Source organism: Mirounga angustirostris, unplaced genomic scaffold, assembly GCF_029215605.1.
Source record: "Mirounga angustirostris isolate CCGP_5_RB_7025 unplaced genomic scaffold, mMirAng1.0.hap1 SCAF_99, whole genome shotgun sequence".
In the NCBI taxonomy this organism is placed as follows: domain Eukaryota; kingdom Metazoa; phylum Chordata; class Mammalia; order Carnivora; family Phocidae; genus Mirounga; species Mirounga angustirostris.
In genome coordinates this window covers 159306-178223 of record NW_026991807.1, presented here as the reverse complement: position 1 = coordinate 178223, position 18918 = coordinate 159306, and the positions used below count along the sequence as shown (strand labels likewise).

Sequence of the window (18918 nt, the reverse complement as noted above, 5' to 3'; positions counted from 1 at the left end):
CAGTTCTTTCTGCTTCTCATCCCCTTATATCAAATACATCACAAAAAAGTAATTCTTTATAGATACATTTTGGGATATACCTTTGACTGTATTGTCCTCAGATTAACGAGATGAATGTCACAAGGCAAAGATGACAGTAACGGAGAGAATTCACCTAGCAGCTGAAGGGTGGGCACGGGGATCTTTTCTGTCATTGTAAAGACAGGATGATTCGGGAAAGAGGAAGTTATGTGGCTAACGAGAGAAGGATAACTGACTGACTTCTTTTCTTCTTCCTATCAAGAAAAAACAGAAATGCTTAAGTGTTATATATATATGCAGTTTTCACAATATTAATGGAATTACCTGACAGGGTTTAAATAGAAAAGAAATATAAACAAAAACAAATATTTTAATTTTATATTTTGTAAATAACAGTCTTAGCCAACACAGAGATTACCAAGTCCATTTGTAAGCAATACAAGAAAATGAACAGTGTCCACCTAACTCATGTTTAGAAAGATCTTTTTTCCATTGCTGTAGTACTAAAAATCCTGATAACATTTTCCAAAAAACATTTTAGGACAAGGCATAACATTTTACGGAAACTCTTTCTCAACCTACCACAAAATTCTTAAATAGATGGGCTGGGATATTCACACATCTTGCACATCATCAAATGTGATCTCTTCTCCCTCAGGTTTTACCCACCATATACTCATGGTTTCATTTATACACTCAACTAGACCATAACATCTTGTGATCTGAAGCTATGCTCCATACATGTTACCCAATGACAGGATTTTTGGGGGAAAAACTCTCAAAATAAATAAGGTTTTTAAAATAACACAAGGAGTATACCTATATCATCTGTTAAATTTGGTAAATCACTACCACTGAACTGAAACTGTTAAATTATGTTATATAATAGTTAGTACATATTTACCTAGTACACAATTATTCAGTAGAATTTAAAAGTACTTTAGTCATTGCTATGGTATATACTTAAAGACAAGTGGTTCTGCATGTTCAAACATTAAACAAGTCTGCCAGGGCTGGCAATAGGCATATGGTAGATGACACACTCAATTAACTAAATCGATGACTAAGTAGAATCTTAACCAATAATGCCTAAGGTATAAGAGCACACAGAGAAAAACACTGAGAAGAGAAAATAATTTATGTAGAAAGGTTTTTTGATCAACAGTGACATGTGGAACAAATTTAATTTTGTATCTTATTTTTAAACTGTCCATTTCACTGATATCCTCTGATTTTGCATCCTTTCTGCAATACAGGGCTCAAATAAAAGGCTTGGCTACTTATCTGGCCGAAAAGATAGGATTTAGAGGAGATACGGGGCTTAAAATTCAGAATGTCAGATTAGCACTGAACAGAGGGTATTGAGCAAAGAGTGACAAGCATCTTGCCAGCAGCGAACTGTAGATGTCATTACAATTCAGACTATGGAGAAAGAAAAAAAATTAAAGGCAGTAGAGGGACAGTGCATACTGAGATACTGACACAAGGTCTAAATGACTTGTAAATAAAATATGCACCCATCCCACACTCTTTTTTTAAAAGAAAGATTAAAAAAGCATATATAATAATATTCACCAACAATACTGAAATTTAATGCATGTTGTTGAATACTGAGGGAACAGTTTCAACTGGAAACTTTAAATGTACTCCAAGATCAAAGGACTTCATAATCTAGGTCAGGATTGCTGACAAAATCACTTTTCAATAATAAAAGATAAAAGATCCCAACAGAAAAGAAGACACCTGCCGTATCAGAATCAGAAGGCATTAAGTCCATTCTAGGTCAAGTAACATTCAGAGAATGCTCTCTGGCTTTGTTCTATGCTCTTGGAGGAATCCCTGGACACTTCAGTGAATAGGTGGGATACTTCTTGATGGATTATGTATACCTTTCAAACAGTAATGTGCATATATACTCTTCCTCCCAACCACACCAGTTCCCTTGACTCTCAGTGCCCCCCTGCAACCTACCATACATAAAAATGGCTTGGGGAGCTTTAAACATAGATCCCCGAACCCTAACCCAAATCTACTTAATCAGAATTTCCAGGGGTGAGCCCTAGGAAGCCAAAGCTTAACAGCCCCCAGAGTGAATCTCAAATCTCGGTCAGTCTGACACAGCTCTGTGGACACGTGCTGGGAACCATCACCCCAGACATCCTCCCAACCTTGTAGAAGAAACCGCTGCCTTTGCAATCAAATGTCTGAGTCTCATCCTTTAACTAGTTTTGGATTAAGAAAATGATTCAGACTCAGAAACATGTTAATGCTAAGTCTCGTCAAAGGAAACAATATCATGACTGTAAGTGCTTCGAGAATTCAAGAACTGTGCCATTTACTGTCCTAAGCAGGATAAGGGAGAGAAGTTTAGGGAAGATTTGTGGTTCAGAGCTATAAAAGCACCACGAACAAATAACGCTGCTGGAAGCTGGCCAGGCAGGGTGGGACAAAATCTCACAGAAGGTTCCATGATTCATGCACTTTCTTAACATGTTTATAGCAACGAGGGGCTCGACAAGATATTTAGCTGGTGAATTATCACCTTTTGATTAATCTCCTGGAAAGGTAATCTTTTAACTGTAACCTTTATGATAAACCCAAAGCTTATAACACATGTTTGCTATAGGAAATTTTAAGCTGTAAATGAATTCTCCAGCCTTGCAGTACTAATATACTACTCTAAACATTATTTGGTTCCTTGTGGGTTGGAAGGCTTCAAGCTGTTCAGATCTAGCTTTCTCCTTGCATTCTGTATGAGATTATAAAGAGTTTATAGCACATTCTGATCCAAACCACAAGAAGTTGAGATCTTCATTGGGTTCCAGCCCTTATTTTATAAATCAGAACTTCCTGCTAGGCTCCATGGTGTCCTTCATGAAGCCCATTTAAGTTATCTGATCCCTAAACATCAAAGGTTTCCATCCATCTACAGCAAAACTTGCTAAATAAATTATCTAAGACAATAAGAGATGATATTTTGAGTCACTTTGGCTTATTCAGTATGACCTGATACATGGTGAGAACTTGATAAATGTTTTTTTAAACTTAATCTATCAACAAGTAAATGTAATATAAATAAAGGAGAGAAAAATACAGTAGGAGAAAGGATGTGGTAAAAAGAGACAGAAGAAATAATTGATGAAAATTAATGAATCATAAGATTTAGAAATATATCTCATTTAGCGCAGAGGTGAAGCCTGGTGATCTGTGAGCTAAATCTGCCTACACATAGGTTTTGATAGGTCTGCATGGTATTAAAAAGTTGTCTGTTTTTTGGCCAACTCTCAAAAAAGAAAAAAAATCCAGGAGATCTCACAGTGAAATTGTCAACAACAACAAAAAAACTCCCTAAAACAGGTAACTTTTTTTTTTTTAAACCCAAAACACTGGAAACCCAAGTCACCCTGGGCCCCCATATTCCCTCAAGCGCAGCTGAGTTGTAGCTCCTTGGTGGGATGTGTCCTCACTCATCACAGACCTGGGGTCACCTCACTTACGCGTTTGCCCTTAAACCTGACCAACCTCCCTCATGCCATCACTTTTCTGAGTCCTGTCAGCATTTGAGCTTTTCATCTGATCTCTCCTAGCTCCTTTTCCTGACATGTAAAGAACTGGTATCCACAGGTAAAATGACACAACTGTAATACCTGAACACTTCCCAGCACTTCTAATTCCTGGTTCAATGCCCTCTACCTATAGCAGTCTTCAGCAGGAAGGGATAGGGAGTAAGTGTCAAAGAAACAAAACCTAAAGGGTCAATGCCAAAGAGACAATTCCCACTTTCCACTTCCGTTGGTCATTACACATGGATGATAGTCCACCACACATAGCTACAGTAACCCACTGGGCATCTGCACATCTCACAGCAATTATCATTCCAGTCCTTGTTCTCACTGCCTCTCTGCAGAACACTCACGAACAGGATTCGGTTCCACTTAGTCACCCAGATAACTCCTCCCAGAGGCTCTGGCAGGCTGAAGACTTTCTACTAAAATGCCTTCCTGTACAGAGACTGTCTCCTCACCATGGTTCCTACCATCGACATCTTAAACATGAGAGTCTGAGTTGAAAATAAAAACACTTTCTGCAAAGTTTAAGTTATAGGAGATGGAACATTCCTTAATCAAATGCCTTTTTAATCAATTGCACTAGAAATTAAAATGTATTTTCTCTTCTCTAGTTCATTTTTTATTTAAAAGAAACTATTGATTTAAGTCCAAGAATCTATAGTTGAGCAAAAAGAAAAATTTAACCAACATAGGATTATACAAACACTGGATCAAATTTCAATCAATTACTATCCAAGGAGTTTTGAATGGGAATAAACAAATTATTTCACTTCTAAGTGAAAGCTTTATAGATCTGACATGAAAATGCTTATTGCCATAGTTAATAGAAGCTTTGCAAATTAGTGTCTATATAGAGAGAAAAAAAAATCATAAAAGCCAGAGACATTTTCGGGAGGAGAAAAAGACAGTAGCTGCCAGCACTCAGACAATGATTTTCCTGTGCAGTTTTAGTCCTCAAATTAAGCTATCTTGTCAGTAATTGATTTAAACCATGAGTCCCAAGAACTGGTTTAAATCTTGACATCTAAAAATGGATATTAAAATCTTTTTTCCTAAAAGATTCTAGATACTGAAAGAATTCTTGGCTTTAATGAGCTGTTGCCATTTCATTCAATCAACCAGTGTTTTATTTATAGAATAGCTACCATAGGCAAGGAGCCCTGTGGGGTACATAAAAATGAAGCAGACAAGTCCCTGGAATGGAGCAGGGGAAGAGAACATGCCGAGTATGACAAGGCAGTAAGCAGGGGCTGGGATAAATGCAGTGGCACCATGCGCTATTACAGCTCACTCATTTATGCATTTGTGCATTCATTCATGCAACACATATCGGGTGCTTCCTCTACCAGGAACAATTCTAGAAGCAGAGGAACATGGCCCCCACTCTCATGAAGTTATGGTCCAAAAGAGGAGAGAGACAATGATCAAATATAATCACATCTATGCACGGAGGACAGATGCGCAATTCTGAGGAGGCACTGAGGATGGTGATCTGGCCTGGTCAAGAAAAAGCAGTTGACCAAGGCAGCTTTGGCCTGAACTATTATGAAGAGTTCCCTGGGCACAGAATGAAACCACAAATGCAAAGGTGCTGTGGGCCCCAGGTGCGTAGGGAGCACTTGGGACTGAAAGAAAACTAGTGGGCCTAGAGCAGAAATAACACGAGTCATGCTGGATGAAGCTGGGGGACAGGCAGGGCCCAGATCATGAGGGGCTCTTCAGGCCATGGGAAGGATTTTGGCTTTTATTAGGAGAGCAATGAGAAGACACCTGAGGGTTAAGAAGGGAGCAGTGAGGTCAGATTGAATTTTGAAAAGATGAATCACTTTGCTTACTTGATTTGAGAACAAATATGGCAGGAAAAGAAGAGCAGAATGATTCAGGAAACACATGATGTTTGTTTAGATAATGGTGGTCAAAATAAGCGAGTTTATAGATTTGAAATATTTAGGCAATAAGATAGTCAACACTGGTGATCATTGTTTTAAGAAAGGGGCAGGCAAAGGAGAAGTATCAATGAGAGATGACTGCTATGTATGTGGCACTGGATGGAAGGTGGTACTAGTCCCCGAGAGAGCAAACACTAGAAAAGAGCAGGTCTGGGGGGAAGGGAAGAGAGATCATGAGAGTGATCATGGATATGTCGGGTCTGAATAGCAGGATGCAGCTAGGTAGATGGGTCTGCAGGTAAGAGGTGAAATATATGTGTGGGTTTCATCTGCGTAGAGGTGGTCACCAAAGCCACAGGAGTAGGAGAGATTGCAGAGGGAGAACATATAAGACGAGAAAAGGAGAAGGCGTGGGGCCAACCCTTGAGGACTCTGACATTTAATGGCTTAATAACCATCAGAGAGATAAAAAACCACTTGAGAGCTAGGAGGAAAACCAGATGAGCATGGCACCACGGAAGCCCTGGCTAGACTGTCTTCTAAGAAGTGACATGGTCAGTGTCGAATGCTGCTGCAAGGTGAAGTAAGATGGTGGATCTCGTGACACTGGCAAGGGTGTGTGTGTGGTGGGGGAAGCTAAAGCAAATCCAAAATGAGTTGAGTGTGACACGGAAGCAATGAAATAAACCCATCTTCCAAAGCGGCTCAACTGGGTGTGGAAGACAGGACGGGAGAGCAGGGCAAATGGACATGAGTCTGTGTGGAGGTTGTTTTTGGTATGTATGTATGTATGTATGTATGTATTTATTTATTAAAGATTTTATTTATTTTTTAGAGAGCGAGCGAGCGAGAAACAGCATGAGAGGGGAGAGGGTCAGAGGGAGAAGTAGGCTCCCCGCTGAGCCGGGAGCCTGATGTGGGACTCGATCCCAGGACCCTGGGATCATGACTCAAGCCAAAGGCAGACGCTTAACCATCTGAGCCACCCAGGCGCCCTTGGTTTTTATTTTTAATAGGAGAAAATGAAGAGTGTCTAAAAGCCTGCAGAAAGGGTTTCTTTCCTAGGGAAATGTCAGCTATGAAGGGCAGAGAGAGGGAAGGAGGATGATGATGCTGAGGAGGGCGCTGGGGTACATTGCAAGGACAAGTGGAGGTACTGGCCTGGGAGGAAAGGAAGGTAAAAATGTCTCTATTGCAACATGAGGAAGAAGGAAAGGGTGGGAGGAGATGGTTGATACCTAGAACAGAGAGCCCTGTCAGATGTGAAGTCGATGGTGAGGCCACCAGCTAAAAAGAGTAGAAAAGATCTGAAATGGATCAGTGAAGAAAGAAGGAGAGCAGAGTGAGAAAAAAAAGGCTGTGTACAGATCATCTGAGGTGGGAAATCAGTAAAGCACGGAGGACTGTGATGATGACTTTTGTGTAGCCTTGAAGAGGCGTATTGTCATGTTGGTTTACATCCAACTGAGCTTTAGCTAGATTTTTTTAATGGAATGCTGAGGTTTTGTCTTGAGAAATGAAAACTGAGCAAGAAGATAGACAAGTAAATCCATTTTCAATTGAGGAGTCTAAGACTAGAATAAGCACACTAAGGTTTCCCATAAATTTTACTAATCAAACTTAATCTAAGTATGTGATTAAGTTCTATTCTTAAATTCAACTCTTATTTTCTTTCAAAATAATCTCAGAAAATCTCACCCAAACTGATTCTTTAACATTTTACATCTACATAATAAGGAAAAATAAAAAATAAGATGACCTAAATGCAAATCTGACATATGTGTAACTGAAGTTCTCTTTTTTGTCAATATAGGCTACACCTATTATAAAGATATCTCTATCCTGGGAACTGAAAATCATAAAAAAAGTGGACAGTCATAATTTCAAGTTTTGGGTGGCAAAGAACAAACAACATCAGAACGTATGAGTTATTATTTTTTTCCTACCGTATTCACACTTCTTTTTTCCAGTAGTAGTCGAAATAAATTAGCTGTAACCTTGTTATCATGGACACCTTGCTCAAGGCCGCGATTATCATCTTGCATGAGTCTTCCATCCATGATAACTTCAATCTGACCTAACAAACAAACAAACAAACTGGCCAGAGTTATTTAATACAAACATCCAGTGACAATCACATAAGTTTAGGCACGGTCCTGATTTAAGCCAAGGAGACAGATCCATATAGCCCAAAGTACCAAGGGCTTTCTCAAAACAGCTAGGATAAATGCAAAAAACAGGACTTTATTTCCGTTCTTCTTCATAAATGTCTGGTAAAATTTGGTAAGAAATTTAAAATGAGACAGATCAAAACTTAAGTGAAATTTAAAAAGAATTAATCTGAAGAGTAAATTATGTCCTCTAAAATTTTTAGTGGTAGCACCTGGAATTTAAAAACATTTACGAGGTTCATTAGGAAACATACATCACACCTGGAGTAACAAGGCAAATACAGATGTGTAGAATCTAAAAAGGATTTGAAAGACTAAGCGTTTTGGTTACTTGGTATCTGGTGATTCTCTGAAGAAACCCCAGGATTTGGAGACACCAAGCACGTACCCCCTTCCCTCCCTGGTATTAAGTTAGTGGCATCAACTATCCTCTCTCCTCTAGTTCAAGAAGAGGTCATATTTGGTTCCTTCATTGGCTGTGCAGTAATTCCACACCTCCTCTAGGTTAAGTTGTAAGCTAAGAATTAGGCTATGAGACTACAAACCAAAAAACCCTATCCAAAACAAAGCAAAAAACCACCCAGAGCCACAGTCATATATTTACACTAAAAAAAACCCTAGTCATACATAAAAAATATATGCATATTCATCCATCCACTCATTCACATTTGTTACAGTACTAAATGATCTTTTGGCATAAAAGAGCAATACATAAAATATTTTAATAACTATTATTTTTACACAGTCAATCCAACTCTGTTTAGTTCTTTCTTCTCAATTTAGGTACCCAGTACATAAAACTGCCAGTGATGGTCAGAATTTTCGTTGTTACTACCTCCATATTTATTTTAGAACACAACTGTCTAGAATGTGCTCCTCAGGCACTGGGACGAATTGGCCATCTAGAGCTTGATCATGTCACACCCAAATGAGTACATCAATCTCTTGGCAGTTTCTCTCTTCTCCCTGTCTCCAAATGTTAGCCCTCATAATATGTGACACTCAGTAAATCTCCTGGGCTGTACTCAAATTGTTCTTCTGTTTGTAGGCACTGAAATGCTAGGGTGCTTGGCTGTCTGAAGCAGGGCACCTGGGCCAGGTGTGACTCTTGAGCCCCCCATTTTTAAACGTTGCCTTAAATTCTCAAAGCTGGGTCCTTAAATAGGGAACTAGACATTAGGACTGGAGCAATCATGGAGTAGACAGTTATGTCACTTCCCTTGACAAAGGCAAGCTGAGAAATAAAGCTCCTCTGTCCCTAAACCACATTAGGAATTTTATGTGAAGTTGTCCAATCTATAATAGTTGACTTAATTTTTTAAAAATCAAAACATATGGAGTGCCTGGGTGGCTCAGTCATTAAGCGGCTGCCTTCAGCTCAGGTCATGGTCCAGGGGTCCCGGGATCGAGCCCCATATTGTGCTCCCTGCTCCCTGGAAGCCTGCTTCTCCCTCTCCCACTCCCCCTGCTTATGTTCCCTCTCTCGCTGTCTCTTTCTCTGTCAAATAAATGAATAAAATCTCCAAAAAAAATAAAAATAAAAACATAAAAAATTCCAGACTCCTGGGCTCTTCAGAAGCAGAAAAATTTGGCAACCCTGGGCCCCTTTCCCCATGGTGACAACAACCTGGCGCTGAGCAGCGGCTGCCCCACCGTTCACTGGGAATGGTGTGCCCCAGTTTGCCGAAGCCCCACCACTCCCCGCTGCATCCCTGATGTGAGGCCATTATTATTTTTCTAACAGCGTTAATGTCTTTATGGCATCATCTCATGAGTCTGTGTAATGAAAGCCACAAAAGAAGATGAGTAGTATGCTTTTTTGTGTGGGTGGACATATGGAATGTATGTATATGCCCAATTAAAAAAGTGGGTTTGGGGCAAAGGGTACGTCAGGTACCTGCACACCTTTATTATCTGCCTGGCTCCTTAAGACATTTGTCTTAGCAACTCTTAATATGTAAGAAAGAAGAGCACTTTGACTACATATAAATGATAATGAAAAAATATATATTATAAAGGACATACGCCTCTCCATAGAAGGTTTTATAAAAATTAATCTGTGTTTACGATTTATTTTCTCTTTCCATCTTGTTCTATCTTTTGGAATCCTTAAAGTTGTGTCTGTCACCTCTTTATCTGCCTAGCTGTATCATTGCAACTCCCTTTCTTCTTTCGGGTAGAGGTGCCCTAGAACGATACGATTCAGAGAAGGACCTAGGTTTGAACTGTTACGTCCCGCCTTTGCGAACTTAGGCAACTCTGGGAATTTCTAACTTTTACCCCAGCTCCCTCTCCTCTTTGGCTTCTGGGAGAGTTTCCACAGCCATTCCATTATGACAACGACAGAGGCTTGTGCAAACAATGAGCTATCAGGAGAGAAAAATTATCTTTAAGAAGCCATGGTTTCATGGAGCTTTAGGTCCCTCATTCTTCATCAGAAGATTGAAGAAATACATTATTTTATGTTATTCTCACAAAACCAAAATTAACTAATAGCTGGTGTCTGAAGATGATAATTAATAATATGACCAACAGAAAAATTATACATTTGGAACTGAAACTTGTAAGAGCAAAAAAGAATCCAAACAACACGCACCACTTTTCAAACTTGAAACCCCTAAAGACTGAGCTGAGAGTAATGTCAAGCGATGCTTGGTGTCCTGTATATAGGCCATTGTGGTCATCGGATAGACATTTGCTTGAAGAGGCAATTTGCTCATCGTCATTCTGGGCTGAATCTATAAGACCAAACAGTTCACTTTAAAAAAAAGAAATCAAGGGATATTTACAGATGTACTTTAAAAAATTAGTACTGACTACAGATGACGTTTCTTCCAAAAAGAAAAAGGTATAGCTTCCTTTCTTGTTCAAAGGAAGAGCTAATTTAGGAATTAAAACATTCTTTCAAACAATATGAAAAAAAAAAAAATAAGGAGGATCTTAGAAAACTTTTAGGTGAGAAAGGTAGAACTTATCCAGGTTCTTAAAATAGGCATTCCTATTTAAATTCAGAATAAAAATCCTTAACAAAAGTCTTCTAGCTTTCCAATATTTGCATAAAACAAATTATAAAGGTATCAAGTATTCATTTCTCATCTAAATCTAACATACTGCTTTTGTAATGAATGCTAAGCATAATAGCTCTCTATCCCCTTTCAAAAAATCTCTCTTATAATTCTTGAATCAGTTTTAATAAATACCACAGATCCCCTTATCAAATCCTCTAACATATTACATTAAAATAATCAAATTAATATTTATATTTAAAAACTCTTCAGTGCTTATTCTTCCTGTTTAGTGTCAATGTAGGTAGTTCCATATTTTAACTTTTCTTGGTCTGGTATGTGAATGCATGAAATACATTATTTTATTTTTTGACCGAAAATTCACTAAGCTGGTTGGGGCTGAGGAGAGTCCCTCAAACCTCAGGAGGAAACATCAAACAGAGACTTTGTTACGAGGTATCTTATTCACACCACATAAAAATGACATCTCTCCTGTTCAGCTCATGCAAGTCTGACATGACACTCAAGAAGAAAAGGAGTACAAAGTTAATGTAATAGTATTGAGTGCCCATTATAACGAGACAAAGTACGGGCATTCGCAAATATGATCTTTAATCTTTACAACAACCCTGTAGTGCATCCTTTAACTTACTGGTTGTACTGAATAGTGTCCCCCAAATTCATGGTCATCCATAACCTGTGAATGTGATTTTGTTCTGAAATAGGATCTCTACAGACATAAGGTATAGTGGATTAGGGTGGGCTCTAATCCAAGGGCTGGTGTCCTTCTAAGCGGGAAACATGGACACGAAAGGACACACACGGCAACACAAGGAGAATACGACAGGGACTCTGGGACAGCAGAGGCAGACAGTGGAGTGATGGGTCTACAAGCCCATCAGAAGCCCCAACAGGCAAGGAAGAGTATTTCTCTAGAGCCTCTGGAGGGAGTGTGGCCCTGAAGACATCTTGATTTGGGACTTCTGGTGTCCAGAACTATGACAGAATAAATTCTTGTTGTTCTAAGCCACCCATTTTGTGGTAATTTGTATCACAGGCCCAGGAAATTATGAACCTGAAGAAAAAACTGCAAAATGTTAAAATAAAAAAAAAGAAAGAAAGAAAGAAAGAAAAAAGGAGAGTTTCAAAGAATTTTCCATTTCTCCTTTCCAATCTGGATCTTCCCAATCAAATTAACTTGTATACTCACTGAAAAGGACATTCACACTGTCATGACTATAGGGCTGCCACCCTCACTCCCTACCTGTTGGTCTAGATTTCTAGTTTTGCTCAAGGACTACTCTTTCCAAGGCTTAAAAAATGGCCTATTTTAGAAGCAGAAATATTTAGGTCATAAATTTAGAAATTTAGAAGTTTAGAAATAATATTTTCCCATTTATTCAAATGCTCGATCCTTGAAAAGAAAATTCACATGTTTATTCACTTTTACTAAGTTTTTTTCATTCATGTATACACCCACACATACAAATAATTGCTTTTGTAAGATTTTAAGAAAAGAGTTTCTTTTGTACACAAGGAAAATGAATCACCATAAAGTCAGGGCTTCATTTGAAAACCAAACAGCTGTGGTAGAATTAACATGTAAATTCAAAGTGTATAATGCAATTTTTATGCTTTGGAAAAGGTTTAAATTTAACCTTTGCAGGAAATTGTAGAAGAGAAAATTATCACAACCCCTTCCACTCATCCCAGTTGAAAATCAGACAAAGTAAAAGCATTTGTTGTGAAATTATTTCTATTCATAGCCAGAAATTTCTAAAATGCTAATGTCTCAAAAACATGCTAATGTTTTTAGTGGTAGTATTTCAAAGCTATGTTGTCACACACATATACTCTGAATATAGAAATTTATGTAACAATCAAAAGAGCCCTATTAAATTAGAGAGCTAACAATCTGAAAAAGATTGAGTCAATTTTCTCATTACTATTTCAAACTATTTTGTGAACATTTTGATTAAATACATACCTGCCCACATTTCTATATATGTGCTTGTATTTCTTTGTCTATGTATATGTACACAAGTGTGTGCATAAAGGTAAATACACATACATTATTGATAAAAAGAGGGAAAGAGCTTTCCTGAAATTTAAAAGAGCCCATTATTACATTATACATTTAAAAGTATATATGTAATAAATTAAATACACACATACCATTTCTTTATGAGGGGAAAAATACATACTCCACCAATCCCTAATTATGTTTCCTTTCTATTAAACAAATTCAGATATATTTTGGTGTCAAGGCATTTAACATGCAAATGGTCACCAAATCTGCCTTTGAAAAAACTACCTCCGTAAATCAGATGCTCTACAAACCAATCTCTCAAATATCTGTTCTAACTTTGGACATCTGGTTGAATATAGAACCTATAAGTACCTGTTAAAATTCAGTTTTCCTTTAGAAATAATTTGTAAACTTAAGCATATTTTTCAAAGGATCCAAAATTAACTGGCCCACTACCATATATAAAAGTTACACACTAACACAGCTATTACTTAGACATTTTAAGGGAAAATTACCTGATATCCATTCAGGTCAGTATAGAATTTGTTTTGACTGTTTATGCTAGAAGAAATTCTCATTGCAATCTCACGGTTATGTTCTTTTCGGATGTCCACGATATTGGACACTTCCACAGACTGTCCGTCTATTCCTAAATTTAAAAGAATATATATGTTAATAGAAATTGATTGCTCCACTTTTCTTATACTGTACAGAACTTCCAGAGTGACATACATTTTCCCGTTTTCTATTCCTATCTTCACCATTTTTCATGCTAACTGTGCCACCGTTCACCTTTTTCTTTCTTTTCTTTCTTTCTTTTTTTTTTTTTTACACTGTCAGACAGTAGAAAACATTTACTCCGGAGAACATGTAACTCAACAGAAGGATGAAGAGCTTGGGATGAGATAAACGCAGATGAAATATAACATGCAAATGATTCTCCAATGAGTTCTGGAGGGAAAAGAGAACTTTAAATGAGAAAAGGTTAGCCCCACTCCAGGCCAGGCCGCCTGTCACGTGTACGGCCATTCTCCAACAGAGCCATGTGAGCTTATTTCTTCACGGCTCGCCTTCCGTGCTGGAAATCTGAAGCAGTGAGATCTACACTCTGTTGGTTCAAGAGACAGTCTATTACTGCCCATGATCTATAATCTAGGAAAAGAGACACGAGATCCAATGAGATGCTTTATGGCTAAAATGGATATTATCATATTAGTATTTGTGGAGTATAATCTGGACAGCTCCCCAGAAGTTAAATCAATTTTTTTTTAAGATTTTATTTATTTATTTGACAGAGAGAGACAGCGAGAGAGGGAACACAAGCAGGGGGAGTGGGAGAGGGAGAAGCAGGCTTCCCGCCGAGCAGGGAGTCCGATGCGGGGCTCGATCGCAGGACCCTGGGATCATGACCTGAGCGGAAGGCAGCCGCTTAACCGACTGAGCCACCCAGGTGCCCCAAGTTAAATCAATTTTAATTGAGTTTGGTATCTCTTAGGACCCCTTGTTATGGAGTGATTCATTTTGCCCTTTGCTATATGAAGCAGAGGACAGCTTGAAGAAGTCCCAGATGTATCAAACATTTATTTTTTTGGATAAGCCTAAACTTTTCACTAATTTCTATCTGTCATGCCACCCTAACTATATCTTCTGGTCCTGAGTGAAGCCTTGGGTCTATTTCCGAGACGGAGAGGGGAGTTATGGAGTTATCCAACACTCCTAATACAGACTGAGTATGTAGAAGAGATACTGGATCTCCTACAAAAGAGCAATCAGGAAAGCAAGCAATCAAAAGAAGAAAGACCGGCCCTATCCTATTTCATACGGCAGAAGGTTTTTAAGGTTCTAAGAGCCCTGGACACGTACCTGCAGTTTTCAGTCGTTACCCACCAGGCCTCACACACACTCTGTCACAGCGTGCTGATCACCAGGACACTCTTTAGACAAAGAAGGCTATGTAAAGAGAAATGGGGAGTGGGAGAAGGGAGTAAGGAGGACTTTTTCTGGAAGCCAAGAAGAATCCCCAGGGCTTAGAGAAGATGAAAGCAAACAGTTAAAGGAAGGAAGTTTGAATCGGTGGGACTGGTGGAAAATAATGAAAATGCAGCTAGCTGAGGCACTATAGGTTTATGTGAGAAGTACACCGGAAATTGTAAGACATCAATAGTAATATGCTGACAATACTAAATGGGCAGAAGCCTCCATCAACAGATTTTTCAGAATTCTCACAGAAGTTCTTTTCTGGGAGATGTTACGCCTCCAACTCGACAACCTCAGTCAGAGATGACTTCAGTTTCTTACTATGTTCATAAAGCTGTGATGAGCAGTATGACCTCATGTGTGGGGGAAGAAGGTCCTTTTCTTTTCCCTCCCACTTTATGGCCAGTCTGAACCACTAACCAGTAAAATATACATATAACTTTCCTTCTGACAATTACCAGATAACTGACCCAAATAGCTTCACTACTACTGGGAAGTTAAAAGAAAACAAAAATCACATCCACTGATGCCAGAACAACGGTGTTTTCTTTGACTAGGAAATGTATTACTTTCGATGCAAACTTTCCTTTCAGTAGGTTTATGTCAACCCCAATATCTTTCAAAGCCAATGAAATGTATATGGAATTCTAACAGACAAGCTTCCACAAATGAACCAAAGATGCCAAAAAACACAAAATACAGCATAGGGATGAAGTCCCCCATGAAGCATTCAGGCGAACACCTCATCTACTGGAGGCATTCGTGGCTGTTTGGCACCACGTCCGTTTTCTCCTCTCTAGACTGGATATTCTCCCAGGGGGTCAATAGAGTACATGAAATGAAATAAAGTCTTTACAAAGGAGAGTGTCATTAATTTCAAGTCACGTATCTCTGGAAAACATTTACAAAAAACATGCTTCAAGAAAAAATAAATAATTTCACATTACCTCCGGCAATAATAAATTATTTCTGTTGAGAAAATGATCTTTCTTGAGCTCAGTATTATGCTCAGATCCGGTTGTGGCAACAAATGCTTAAGTCTCCTTTAAAAGGAGCCTCGATGTCCATTCACAGTTCAGCAAGACATCTGTGCCAGGACAGGCTTTTAAAGTAAGATCAAACCTAATACTCTTATTACGAACAAACCAAATAAATCTTGTAATGGTAATCAAAGCAAGGAGGTATCCCTGAGTCATCAACGGTAATTTATTACTTTTTAAAGAAGAATCTATGTGAGGGGGATAAAGGACTGCTACCTTTTCCTACTCTAGGTCAAGAATTCCCTAAAGTGTGCCATTCCCAAAGAAGCTCATGGGATTGAGGGGAGAACTCCCTGGGAAGCATGGGTATGAACCGATCGGTCTCAGTGACCTGCAGAACCTTTGCAGCAAAAGGTTCTTTTACCAAATTGGTTCCACCTGGGCATGGATGGCCAGGAATTTCTAAGCCCCTCTGGTTTTTCTTCAGTCCTGGGAAAGAAAACAGCTCCTACCTAACAAGCGTAGTCCAAAGAGTTATGTCATTGATAAAGACAGAGAATTAAGAACTCCCTTGCTGCTAACACCTCACCCTCTGTCCCCAGAAAGAGAGAATGGAGATTATTTATCTTTATTAACAGAGGCAATGCAAGGTAAAAACAGAGCAAGTCCACAGGTGGAAAGCCATCATAGAGAAGCGGAAAGAGTCTTGCAGAACTCTGAAGTTTTGTTTTTTTTTTTTTTTCTCCTCCCTGGAGCCTGTTAGCTCCTTACAGATTGTCTTACACACCATCTCTGCATTCCAGTTTTTAACAATAATTTGGGGATGTAGTACGTGCTGAATCACCATTAAAGAGAATGAGTTAAGATGTGACAGGCTGTCCTTCATGATGCAGAAGTCAGCTGACATGGGAGGAAAGCAAACTAGGCCATGGACAGAGTTTAAATAGAAAGAAGGGAATAAGTACTTAGATTTTGAGCAAACACATGCATGTTAGAATGTAAGCTCCTCAAGCACTGGGACCATGTCTTATTTATCTTTATGCTCCCAGCACATAATAGGCAGATAGTGTTTGCTGAGTAACGGGCAGCAGCTACATGGAAGAATCAGCCAACAATTACTGAGTCCCCGCTATGTACCATATGCCCCGCCATATGCTTTACATACAGTAACTCATTCAATCCTGACCCTAAGCCTAGGAGAACATACCTTGCCCCAGATCACAAGGCTGACAGAACCAGCACTAAGCCTCTCGGCCATCATGTCTCACTGGCAAATTGACCACTAGAGAATGTTAAAGTTACTTTGGGACCATGGATTAGAGAAGCTTTGCAGTGACTCTAAGTAGAAAGGAGACCTCCAGGTTATTTTTTAAGAAAGGGAGAGGGTACTGATCTGGGATGATATGCTGCAAGTGCTACCTAAAGGAGACAAATACATTATCAGTAAAATAAAATAAAAATAATAAAAAATAATTATGGGACAGGCTTGCCAGAATACAAAACTTCTTCAAAACAATCCGAAATCTTTTCTTTAAAAATGTCACGGTCACTTTAGAAGCCAATAAAGTAATATATACTAATTAAAGACACTGTGATCTCACGTATTTACCTAAGATGAACACTAATCACAAGCACAAGCATGTTCACTGTGCACTGGTGCCAAGGGTAGAAACATGGGGAAACAGGCTAGATGCCCACCAACAGACAAATGAATAATAAAACCAGTACATCCACGTTTTGGACTGCTCTGTAGCAAATGAATGAGGTAGCTCTCTGCCCCGGCAAAGAAAGATATCTGATGCAAGAGGTGAATGGAGCATTTGCACAGTGTGATGAACTTTTTGCTAAAACCAAACACAATACTATACCTTTCTGCAGATATGCATGCAAGAGAGGTGTGTGTGAGAGAGAGAGAGGAGATAGAGAGAGAGAATGCAAGTGATCCGAGGGTGCACACAGGTATCTGATTACCTCTCTTGAGTAGTGGATAGGGACCACGCACAGATTCTAGAGGGATTTTACATTATATACATATACTATAATGTGTGACACTTTTGTCAAAAGAGTATACATATATATTATTTGTATACATAAAAATTATTATCTTTTTTATTCTATTTTTTTTTAGATTTTATTTATTTGACAGAGAAAGACACAGCAAGAGAAGGAACACAAGCAGGCAGAGTGGGAGAGGGAGAAGCAGGCTTCCCGCTGAGCAGGGAGCACGATACGGGGCTTGATCCCAGGACCCCGGGACCATGACCTGAGCCGAAGGCAGACGCTTAACAACTGAGCCACCCAGGTGCCCCCGAACTTACCCAACTTAACCAGGAGTTGACGCTTAGGGTTATTAACTAATACACACTGCTTCACTCAACACATAAACGACAATTCTCGCAACAATGATAAATTTAGTAGGACAATATGGAGATGATGTTTCTAAAAAAGCAAATATTATCATTTTTAAAAACTGTACTCATATCTGAAAGTACCAAGAATAAAAATGGTAATAACTCCCATAACTAGATGACCTTTTTGTCCATGTTGACTTATTCAACTTGCCTATCCATTGTAAGATCTAATTTATCCTCTGAGGTACTTGCTGATTTCCAGGTCTGTAAATGTTCATATTGACTATTTCTCCACAAGTGAAAATTTTAACATCTGCTTTCATGAATATAAATTTGAGTAAATTTCATTCCAAGTCTTGAATTTAAGAAAATGATGATGCACCACTTCGTTTCATTTCTAAAGCACTTGATAAATAACTACTACGACTTATTGATCAACTTATCATGAGCAAGGCACTAGTCTACATATTTTAGGCTTTTCATTTCAGTAATTCTTAAAATGACACAAAAGTAAATGCATAATAGGAAAAGTAGAGCATTTTGATTCCATGGATTGCAATTTTTGGTTAAAGATGACACCAATTAACTACAATATACTTGAAGACCTAGTAATAGAAAAAAAACACACAATAACACTGAAAGCTGTCTTTTTTTTTTTTTTTTTTGTCCTATTAAGCATTGATTTTAAGAAACAATAGGTTTGGGACGCCTGGGTGGCTCAGTCGTTAAGCGTCTGCCTTCGGCTCAGGTCATGATCCCAGGGTCCTGGGATCGAGTCCCGCATCAGGCTCCCTGCTCCTTGGGAGCCTGCTTCTCCCTCTGCCTCTGCCTCTCTCTCTCTATCTCTCATGAATAAATGAATAGGATCTTTAAAAAAAAAAAAGAAACAATAGGTTTTTTGGAAGCTCTCTCTTGGAGGGAATACA

At 38.7% G+C, this 18918-nt stretch overlaps 1 protein-coding gene across 1 annotated transcript in view; it reads right to left on the bottom strand.

Moving 5' to 3' along the window:
* Window positions 1-66: 66 nt before the first annotated feature.
* Window positions 67-18918, bottom strand: part of LOC135363356 (alpha-mannosidase 2-like) — a gene marked incomplete at its 3' end in the record, with an annotated part of 51214 nt that continues 32362 nt past the window's right edge. Inside the window, exons 4-7 of the mRNA XM_064583898.1 lie at window positions 13200-13333; window positions 10247-10388; window positions 7426-7556; window positions 67-275 (exon numbers count right to left, since the gene is read on the bottom strand). Coding sequence (XP_064439968.1) covers window positions 67-275; window positions 7426-7556; window positions 10247-10388; window positions 13200-13333 — 616 coding nt within the window. The remainder of the gene's footprint in view (window positions 276-7425; window positions 7557-10246; window positions 10389-13199; window positions 13334-18918) is intronic.